This window comes from Rhagoletis zephyria, unplaced genomic scaffold (genome assembly GCF_001687245.7).
Source record: "Rhagoletis zephyria isolate East Lansing unplaced genomic scaffold, Rhagoletis_zephyria_1.1 Rzeph_scaffold_02404, whole genome shotgun sequence".
NCBI lineage: Eukaryota > Metazoa > Arthropoda > Insecta > Diptera > Tephritidae > Rhagoletis > Rhagoletis zephyria.
This window is the reverse complement of record NW_016159488.1, coordinates 30457-42092: the sequence shown is the minus strand read 5'-3', so window position 1 is coordinate 42092 and position 11636 is coordinate 30457. Positions and strand designations below refer to the sequence as shown.

General features: G+C 40.5%; 1 protein-coding gene across 7 annotated transcripts in view; it reads left to right on the top strand.

Moving 5' to 3' along the window:
• Positions 1-3308: 3308 nt before the first annotated feature.
• LOC108366796 (protein lin-7 homolog C-like) overlaps positions 3309-11636 on the top strand; it is a 36820-nt gene continuing 28492 nt past the window's right edge. For 2 of the 7 annotated variants that reach the window (XM_017621272.1, XM_017621273.1), the window contains exons 1-2: positions 3441-3701; positions 3762-4028. In XM_017621272.1, the coding sequence (XP_017476761.1) occupies positions 3665-3701; positions 3762-4028 (304 nt within the window). In that variant the 5' untranslated portion in view covers positions 3441-3664. Of the gene's footprint in view, positions 3401-3440; positions 3702-3761; positions 4029-11047; positions 11217-11636 lie in introns of those variants that run through there. The other 5 variants (XM_017621271.1, XM_017621277.1, XM_017621274.1 and 2 more) reach the window with 5 other exon arrangements.

Genomic DNA, 11636 nt, shown 5'->3' with positions numbered 1-11636 from the left:
TTTTTTTTTTTTTTTTTTTTTTTTTTTTTTTTTTTTTTTTTTTGTTTTATTAAATAGCACAATATTTAATGACTACGGAGCGAACTTAAAAACACGTCCGCACTCTTCGACTGTTCAATTTCTCCAAGCACACTGGCCTCAAATTTTTTCTTCTCTATCCACATAGCGCTAAAAAGGTTTTTTGCAAATTTTTTTATATACAAATTGAATACACTGATTTTTATTAATTCTCTCTTTAAATTCACCGACTTCTTCTCTATTTTGCACCACAGCTAACAATAAAGTAAAGTTTTCTTCGATGTACATATGTATGCGACCGTACAATGGGCTCTGTCACACGGTCAGTGTTATCACGATATTTGGATCGCGATCCATATTGATGGATTGATGGATCGCGCACGAATGTTACGTGTTCAATATTTATCGCGTCAGTATTTGCATAATTTTTATGCTGAACGCTTATTATGACGCAAGAAAATATTTTTATTTTGTACGTATAATTTACAGATAATGCATTCCAGAATTATTTTAAGATTTTCAATGTTAATTAAAATTTGTTCAATTTGATTTGAATGATTTTAAGCCCCGAGAGCGAAGGCAGAGCCGATGTTCACATTATGACTTTTACTCTCTCTGTACTGACGAAATGTATGGATCGCGTTTTGAAAGTGCTACACGTTCAATATTTATTGACGGTATTGCGATCCGCGATCCATATTTCAAAATTTTTAGAAAGTTTGGGATATGGATCACGATCCATCAATACTGCATGCAACACCGTCAATAAAAATCGCGATACTTGGATCACGTAAATAAATAATGACCGTGTGACAGTGCCCAATCAATAGTTTCTTTTCGATATGAGTTGTGTTCTTTTACAAATTATCCAGTAACTCGCCAGTAACTCTCCAGTAACTTAATTTCTGAGAATTCGCTCTCATAGCACAAAAGTACAAGAACGCAAAATTGGTAATAATTTGCAAGTTTTACGAGCAGCCGATTAATTTGTTGTTTATTCGCAGCTAGTTGCTAATAAAACAATATATATTATATGTAAATAGGTTTATTTTGTCAATTCCAACTATGAAAACCTCATAAGCATTTGTTTTATTAGTTTTAACACCACCCAGCAACATGCGATCAGCTGTTTTTCTCACTTGCAAGTTCTTACTAGCAAAAATTTATCCAGTTAAAACTAGCAACTTCTCCTCAAAAAGAAATGTAAATTTTCGCGCTCTATTTCCCCTTTCTTACAAGTTTTTTGGGTACAAGAACACCAAAACATGATAGTACAAACTGGTACAAACTATCGCGTACAAGAACTCCACTAATAGTTGCGTTCCAGATGCCTCACGAAATTCACGATTTGCAGGAACAGCTGTTTTCCCCATTAATAAACCTTATGGGAGGTGGTCACCTGGAACGACTTCCTGTAAAAACCTGCAAATCGTGATCATTTGGAACGCAACTAATGTTAGCCGTTTTATAGTTGCGTTCCTTATTTCCCAGAAATAGTCAGAAAGAGTGCGAAGTAGTCAGATTTAGTCCAAAAAGCGTTCCTTAACTCGAAAATGACAGCAAAAATGAGAGAGTAACACTCAGTGAGAGTGACTCCCTTCAGTCCGAAGTAGTCAGATTTAGTCAGAAGAATTTTTTGTGGCAAAATCCTGAAAAGTGTCAAACTCAACTGAATTTAAATTAACAGAAATTAAAGAATACACAAAAAGTGAGAATAACCTGAAAAGTAAAAAAAAGTGAATTGAAATTGGAAGGAAGCAAAAAATAATTGATATAGTAAGGGCCGTTTGCACCATGTCTAGTTAATGCAGCGTTTTTTCTGCATTTAAAATGCAACATTTAGCGCTTTCGAACATATTTTTTCGAAGAGTGTTCATGCTATCGCATTTAGCAAGTGTACATTTAAGCTAGTTCGAAATCGTATGTTTTCGACAAAGAGCCGTGTTCCAGTCGCTTATTCAGATCCGTATCTATTACGATCAATTCTCACGGAAAAGATAATGTGCAAAAAACCCTACTGAAAGANCTGAATTTAAATTAACAGAAATTAAAGAATACACAAAAAGTGAGAATAACCTGAAAAGTAAAAAAAAGTGAATTGAAATTGGAAGGAAGCAAAAAATAATTGATATAGTAAGGGCCGTTTGCACCATGTCTAGTTAATGCAGCGTTTTTTCTGCATTTAAAATGCAACATTTAGCGCTTTCGAACATATTTTTTCGAAGAGTGTTCATGCTATCGCATTTAGCAAATGTACATTTAAGCTAGTTCGAAATCGTATGTTTTCGACAAAGAGCCGTGTTCCAGTCGCTTATTCAGATCCGTATCTATTACGATCAATTCTCACGGAAAAGATAATGTGCAAAAAACCCTACTGAAAGAGAAAAAATATATTTTAAACCAAAAATTCAATACAAAAACTTGAATTGTTTTAACCATAACCAAAAATTTGTTTGTGTATGTATTAATTTGTCGCTGCTGTCAATTAAAATTTCCTCACTTCATTAGGAAACAAAACAAACAGAGTTGATCACAAATTGATCCAGATTTCTATCAGCATCACATCGTTGTCGAATTTGCGTAACTTTTGTTTATCCAAATAATGTAAAATAATAAATGAAATCTTGATGGGCGATCACTGAAACGCAGCTAGCCACTGTTTACGCGAAAAAGCAATGTTGCCACTTTTTCTCATTAAACCATGTTCGAATCGTGGAAATTTTGGAAGATCACAGGGTTGCTTTTAGCATTTAGATTCTTAATGCAAAAATGGAGTTGCATTTAGTTGCATTTAGGTGACGAATTTTGTATGGATAAATGTACATTTAGAGTAGCATTTAGTGCTAAATGCGCTAAATGTGCTTTTACGCGTAATCAAAAACAGGCCATAACTCTAACTCCCAGTTAAACATCTTTATCGAAGTTATCGACACACATCATATAAGATGTGATCGATAAAGCCGCTAAGGGCCGTTTGCACCATGTCTAGTTAACGCTAACTGGAGGTACATCCTTCAGTTAAGCACGTTAACTGCTTTATCGATCACATGTTATATGATGGGTGTCGATAACGTCGATAAAGATGTTTAACTGGGAGTTAAGGCTCTGTTATGCATACTTGGCATTGCATGCACTGCTATACCATTTTTACGTAGAAATCAAAAACCAACAGACTTTTACGTATGTAATGCTGTGCGTTGGGTAACCGCTTACACGCGAAGCTCATTTAACAGATTCCTTATGTGACAACTCTCAAGCAATGCCAAGTATGCATAACAGAGCCTTTAGAATTAACTAGACATGGTGCAAACGGCCCTAAGTGTTTATTGTGCTTGTACTTGTGTGAATGTGTTCTGTACATACATTTCCATTCTTATTTGACGTTAGTGTTGTTTTTGCCATTCTTTGGACTAAAAATTTTGGTTTTTTGCGTTCCTTTACTTTTTTGTCTGTTATTCTCTAATAGCGAGCGCATTTTGCTTACGCTTTGGCATTTTGATACTTTTCAGATTTTAGTCCAAAAAGATAAGGAATGAACCTTATGCAGGCCGAATTTTGATCCGATATTATCGATGTTTCAAATATATCGATGCATCGTTTGCCTCTTTATTTTCAGGATACAAAATCGTAGGTGATTAGTGAGAAAATGTCTGGACAGTGTGAGCCCTTAACTTTGTCCAAAGGTAATGCGCTTTTTCAGAATTTACCCTTAATAAATTAATTAAATGCACATACTTCTTTAGATATAAAACGTGCAATAGAATTGCTGGAAAAGTTGCAATCAAGTGGTGATTTTCCAACAACGAAGCTATCGGCACTACAAAAGGTTCTTCAAAGTGATTTTTTAAATGCTGTAAGAGAAGTTTATGAACACGTTTATGAAACGGTTGACATCCAAGGATCACTGGATGTACGGGCTTCAGCTACAGCCAAAGCTACTGTTGCCGCCTTTGCAGCAAGCGAAGGACACGCACATCCTAGAGTTGTGGAATTACCGAAGACCGAAGAAGGTATTGTTAAATCATAAAGTTTGCCCAGTTCGCCTTAGTAATATGTGGACGGCTCGGAGTAGTAGCGGGGTTGGCTTTCCAAAACGAAACCAATAGATATTTCAGCGAAAGTATAAGAAATTTCGTCATGAAACTTGCATGCCAACCTAATATGGGGAAATTTTAGAATGGTTTCCCGAGTCGGAATTAAGGAAAATGTGCGGGGTAGTGGGGGTTCTAAAGGGGGTCTATGTACAGTTTTAAAACGCGGAACCTTATAGTTTTCAAGTAATTTGTTATTAAAGTTTGTAATTTTGGGTGGGGTTTAGTAGCGCCCCAATTATTTCGGGCTATTCCGTCCAAAAGCGTATCTCGATCAAAAAAAATAAAAAATCCACACGGGAAATGTTTAGTACCACTCACCGTTTTTTGGGTGGGGGGCGGAGGGGGAGGGGCGGGGCCCCCAAAACACCCCCCAATAGAAAGGAGACAGTCGCCGCTTTCTAAAAAGGGGAACCCCTCCCTTGGACTCCTCNTTTGCATATTTTGGAGTTTGACAGCTGAACTCCGCCATTTAATTTGCATATGCAACCAAAGTCAGACGCGTGATTTTGAAGGTGTTTTTATTTAATGAATTGTGATGAATTGGTTAATATTAAAGTCGTAAAGCAAGTTATAACAAATCAAGTAAAGTGTAAAGTGAAGGGGAATACAAAAATATATTGGTAAAGTGGCTAATTTAAGCAGAATAGGAGTGATAAATGTACGCTAATTTCCGAATTTTACAAAAAAGGGCATATTTCAAACCCAATTTGTAAATAAATTAGTAACCAAAATTTACAAAAGTGAGTGTTAAAATATTGCGTCGACCCTTGACTACAAGTGTGTGAAATTTTTTTTTGGATCGGGCCACCCATTTGGACGGAATAGCCCGAAATAGTTGTGAGCGGTACTAAACCCCACCCATCCACACACTTGTAGTCAAGGGTGTGACCATTATTTTAGCACCCACTTTTGTAATTTTTGGTCACTAATTTATTTACAAATTGGGTTTGAAATATGCACTTTTTTGTAAAATTCGGAAATAGCGTACATTTATACTTCTATTCTCCTTAAAGCAGCCACTTCACCAATATATTTTTGTATTCCCCTTCACTTTGCACTTTGCTCGATTAGTTATAACTTTCTTTACGACTTTAATATTAACCAATTAATCACAATACATTAAAAAAAAACACCTTCAAAATCACGCGTCTGACTTTGGTTGCATATGCAAATTAAATGGCGGAGTTCAGCTGTCAAACTCCAAAATATGCAAAGAATGAGAGACAAAAGAAGATATTTTATAACCCAGAAGCATTAAAAATATACAAAGGTGTTCTCTGCAAAAGTTGTTCAGCTCATTTTCTTCGCAAAACAGAAAGAGAATTCTATTTTGTGAGGGTTATAATCTCTAAGTGTTCAGCTCCTTTTCTTCGCAAAACTAAAAGAGAATTCTACTTTGTGAGGGTTATAATCCCTAAGCGGCCGAGGGCCGCCTACGAAGAAAGGTGTTCTCTGCAAAAGGTGTTCAGCTCCTTTTCTTCGCAAAACCTGAGGATAATTCTACTTTGTGAGGGTTATAATCCCTAAGTGCGACCGAAGGCCGCCTACGCAGAAAGGAACTTTACGCAAACATTTGTTATAAAGAAATTTTTTTTTATAAAAACTTGTTTTTTCTATTTTAATTAACTTTTATTCTTTATTCAAAATCGCCCGATATCTAAATTGGCATAATTTCTGCTGCCATTTGCAAATATTCTCCATGTACTCTCATAATAATTAAACAACAATCAATTTTTCATAAAAAGCTGTAATATACTAAAAGTATTTATTTGTTTGATCGTACACACTCTAACTGCGCATATATTGAGTGTAAATAACGTGTAAATTTAGTGGAAAGTGCATTATATATTGTAAAATATTGCCATACAAGTTGGTTAAAATTACAACCTTTTAACAACAAATTCTATAAAAACTATAAGGTTGCGCGCTTTGAAACTTCATACAGGGAACTATTAGACCCCCGACAGCCGGTTCTACGTACCGGAATGACTCGGGTTTTACCCGACCAAGGCCTGTTGTTTCGGCGATCTAACCCCGTTTAGGTCGGCGAAGTATCTCAGAAGTTGTTCGTCCATAGGGCTACATTCGCTACGCTTACTTCTGCTCAGGGCTGGCATCGGGTCAAACCCAGGGCCAGAAACCTACACCTACTGTGTATGCCAGAGATGACTACACAACTCCACCTCAGTCAAGTGCAATGCTTGCGAGGGGTGGAGTAACCTCAGAGTCTGCTCAGGATTACGGACACATCGGCAGTGGTCCACGTCGTTTGTGCCCCCCTGCTGCTCAAACAGAGCAGCCTCCACGGCTAACCCCAGTCCACCTGAGCAGCCCAACACAAAACCACAGCACAACAACATAACACAATAGNGGCCAGAAACCTACACCTGCTGTGTATGCCGGAGACGACTACACCACAACTCCACCTCAGTCAAGTGTAATGGTTGCGAGGGGTTGAGGCACCTAAGAATCTGCTCAGGGTTACGAACACATCGGCAGTGGACCACGTCGTTTGTGGCCCCCTGTTGCTCAAATAGAGCAGCCTCCACGGCTAACTCCAGTCTACCTGAGCAGCTCCACACAAACACCACAGCACAACAACATAACAACACAATAGACCACACCACACCCACGACAGATCACAGAACATACACAACCGCACCACCACCCACACGCCGCCGCCAACAACTCTTGGTTCCTCCTATAATCTGCACGGTATGTCAGACCAGGATATTTCGTGATGTGACATCAGTCAAGTGCAACACCTGCCTTGGCTGGTGCCACTTTAGGGCATGTTCAGGTCTGCGCACCACGCGAGATTGGACGAGGAACTTCGAGGGCCCGTGTTGCACTGCGCGGTCGCAAACCTCAACTGCGACGCCACCCACCACCACCACAGGGCGGCAACAACCTCAGCAGCGCACACAACCAATGACGTCACGTCTACGCACATCTCTCACACCCCGCATTACCACACGTCTCCCGAACCACATGAAACTCGTTCAATTTTACTGCAACGGCCTTCAGAGCAAGATCGAGGAGATAACCGTCTTCATGGGAAGGCATGGTATATTGATAGCTGCGGTCCAAGAGACGAAGTTGCACAGCAATTCAACATTGTTGAATTGTGCCGGGTACAACTTGCACCTTCGAGATCGCGAGGGAGATAATGGTGGCGGCTTATCGTTCATCACGAACCACATCGTGCAGTATCGTCTTATAGAAGCAGACATCGACCGCAGGGATACCACCCTAGAATGTCAGGGCATTGCTATCCGGTCAGGCGATGTTGAGCTCGAAATATTCAACGTATACATACCCCCTGCCACCTGCTGCCCGGCAGGATATCACCCTGATATAGGTGCGCTCCTCAGTGGTGAAAACCGGATGGTAGTAGGTGACTTCAATGCGCACCACGATCTTTGGCACTTAGGCCCGTCAAACGGTTGTAGCGGAACTGACTTTGCTGAGCAGATAGACGATTCGACATTTCGACAGGATTATGGGCAGCTGCTGCAGCTCGCCATACATACAATAGTCAGCGCTGGTCTGATAAACTGCATATGACGACCTATGCTGACTTTGGCATAAGACCATCTGCCCATAGTCATCACGATCGATAACCTATATCATCTTCTCTAAAGCTGACTGGGAAGGCTTCGCAGAATTTGCTGAAAACACCTTCGCTGCTCTCCCCACACCAACCGACGTCCACCTTGGTGAACGTAAGTTCCGCAGGGCTGTCAACGCTGCTGCAGCTCGCTTCGTACCGGAAGGATGTCTTACAGACCCACGTCTAAATTTCCCTGCCGAAGCGGCTGTTTTAACCGATGAGCGTCAGAGCCTTCGTCAGGCCGATCCCGAAATCCCCGTATCAGGGATCTCAACGCGGAGATTCTTCAACTAGTGAACGTACATAAGCGGAAGAAGTGGGAAGAGCATTGAAGACCTGTAACTTCACATCTGGTGTGAGTAAGCTTTGGTCAACCGTGAGGTCACTGTTCAATCCGACGAAGCACGACGACAGAGTCGAAATTTCTTTCGGCGACCATGCTTCGTCGGACCCGGAGCGATGCGCGAGCTATTTTAGCCGGCAGTTCATACTGCATCCTCCGGTGGACAAAGCCAAGCGTCGAGTGACCAGAAGGCTGCACAAACTGCCAACAACTTGTGCCCCCTTGCTTTCACTTGCGGTGAAGTTCAGGTGGCCATCGGGAAGGCGAAAGCCTGCAAAGCCATGGGTCCCGACGGAATATGCATGCTGATGCTGAAAAATTTGGGTCCTGCGGGAGTCGCGTACCTAAGTGAGGTCCTCAATTTGTCAATGCCCACTCTCATCATCCCAGACATCTGGAAGGTGGGGAGAGTGGTCCCACTGCTCAAACCGGGGAAGCCCGCCAACAAAGGAGATTCGTCTCGACCGATAACACTCCTTACCCCGGTAGCGAAGACACTTGAGGCCCTGCTGCTCCCGTGTTTCACGAACCACCTGACCCCAGCGAAGCATCAGTATGGTTTCCGTAAAGTGCACAGTGAAACAACAGCACTTAACGCCATAAATACTCAGATAACACGTGACCTTAACCGTAACCGTCCCTGTGAGAGAACGATTCTAGTAGCTTTGGACCTGTCAACGGCATTTGACACTGTCAGCCATTTCTCGCTACTGGAAGATATAGAGGTTCCTTTCTCCCACAGAGGCTCAACCGGTGGTCGGCAAATTATCTGAGTGGTCGACACTCGTCGGTAATGTTTATAGACAAATCGAGCAAACTTAGGAAAATCAAACAGGGGGTTCCACAGGGTGGTGTGCTTTCCCCGCTACTGTTTAACTTTTACATTTCAAAGCTCCCTCAACCACCAGAGGGAGTCTCGATTGTCTCCTATGCCGACGGTTGCTCGACCATGGCGACTGGGAATGGAATTGATGAATTGTGTTCGAAAGTAAATCTTTCCGATCTTTCTCGCTTCTTCACTGCAAAGTGTCTAGCCCTCTCCCCTACGAAATCCTCTGCGACTTTGTTCACCACCTGGACGAAGGAGGTCAGGCTACTGCTGGGAAATCACGTCGATGACACATAAATTCCGACGGTGAATCACCCCAAAATACTCGGAGTAACATGTTTTATTGTCCGATCAGTTCGCAATTTATTAAATATTATGTTACCAGGCTAGTCAACAGTAACACTCGACAGCCTGCACTCCTTCTCTGCGCACGCTACCGGTGTTGTCAACAAAGTACAGAGCCGTAACAAGGTCCTCAAGTCGCTAACCGGCAGTACTTGGGGAAAAGACAAAGAAGAGTTGCTGGCAACATACAAGGCAATAGGCCGGCCGGTTTTAAACTACGCAGCACCACTGTGGTCGCCGGGGACTAGTAGGACGCAGTGGATGCAGCTACAGACAGCACAGAACACCGTACTCAGGACAGCGACTGGATGCCTCCTGATGTCTGAACACCACCTCCATGACGAGAGGAAAATGCTCCCAATCAAGGAGCATAACATAATACTCGCCTAAGCACGTCAGGAGGCATCTATACGAACTGACGGACGAAGTCCAGAGGTTCATTAAGCAGCCTCTGCACCCGTCAGCATACCGACAGGCCCTGAACGATTACAACAACAACAAACTTAAATGCAGAATAGCTTCGATTTAAAAAAGAAAAAAACATATGGAGATCGATAGAGATCATTGAGGTGAGTATAACGGTATATTTCTATCTCTTTTGTCCGATCAGTTCAAATTTATTTTATGTTTGTAGGCTAGTCTGATCTTTTCAGTTTTGGTGCGAATAAAACTATTTATTCCACTTTTCACCCGACGTTTCGCTAAAACTTTTTTAGCATCCTCAGGGGTAGTGTTTATTTTATCTGTTACAACAAATATACAAAAATACAAAAAAACACACACATTAAGTATTAACCGAAAAAACAAGAATGTATACATATATAACAACAAATTGAATTTAATGACAAACCAACTTACATCGTTTAGATATTCAAACATAGATATGTATATGTATAAATACTTAATCACTAAGAAAGAAAATATATCCATACCACTTGATGTGGTAGTTTTGCCAGTACTGAAGACTTCATTTTTTTTCACAAGTTATGTATGCGGTCGCAATGTTGTCTGTATCTTCCTTCTTATTAATTGTCATTTCTCGTTTTTGCATAATTCTAAGGCTCTCTATTGTGTATCGAATCTGTTCTCTTCTTTCTTTGTCAATAATATTTGTATTCGCGAAATCAGCTGTGTGTCCACTTGTTAAAATGTGCCGTGATAATGCTGTACTGCTTTTCCGTTTCCTTATGTCCGCTTCATGTTCGCCTAATCGAACACCTAAAGGCCGCTTCGTTGTCCCAATGTACACCTTTCCGCATGTTTCTGTTTCCTTCCCATTGCATTTAATTTCGTAGACTACGTTGTTTTGTTGGTGGACCTCCACTGGACATTTTGTTTTTGTATATATTCTCGAAAGTGTGTAATTAGATTAATATGCAAGTGCTGTGTTTTGTGTTTTTGTTATGTTATGATCAAAATTATCGGTAAGATTGGGAGTGTATGTAACACTGAAGAATTTCTTTGCGCTTTTTGTTGTTTCTGAGTCCGATTGTGTGTTAGGGTGTTAAACACTACCCCTGAGGATGCTGTCGAGGACATGAGCGCCAATTTAATAGAATTTGACNAAGCGGTGTCATGGGGTGACCTGTGCCCGCAATTATGAAAGTTAAGTACTTCGTATTCAACTACCGCCGTGACCGCATCGCACTTGTTGTATCGGATTACCTTCTTTGATTAAGCCACTTGGGCAAAATTGAATTCATTTCTTCAAGTAGTATTGTATTGCTTAAATCTCGCGAATAAACAATTGTATATATTTGAATTAAATCCAAAATCCAATCGACTTTTCTTTATTGTGGATTTAGTCACTTGGCGCGCCCTGTGCTAAGATTTGTTACTCCCTCAATAAGCAACATGGTCCTTTGTCGCTAAAGGGCAACCCGCGACCGAACAAAAAAAAATACCCACAAAGCGAAGTGATCACAGTCAAAAAGAGAACTTAAAAGCGGCCGGTAGTTGCGCATTAATTGAAAAGCAAGCGGANGTTGCGCGTTAATTGAAAAGCAAGCGGTAGTGAAAAACAATCAAATATAAAGAAATAGCGGAAAAACTAATAAAAATTACAGAAAAACCAAATTTAAACGCAAGTATAAAGTGAAGTGAACAAAAAGTTTATAAAATTGATACCTAAATCTATTGAGAAATTAACATATATATATACTGTGAAACAAAAACAAAAATAACAGCCAACTCTTATATAGCGGCACCTCAAAACGAGCATTAGGGTGGTTCGTCATACAAAAAATTATTAAAATTAAATAAAAGCACTGTGGAAAAGGAAAAGTGGGTGAATTGACGGAAAAACGTGGAAATAGCTGAAAATAAAAAGGTTAAAAAAGCGATTACCGGAATATTACCTGAAAATGAAAGAAGAATTACCTGAAAAGAAAAATT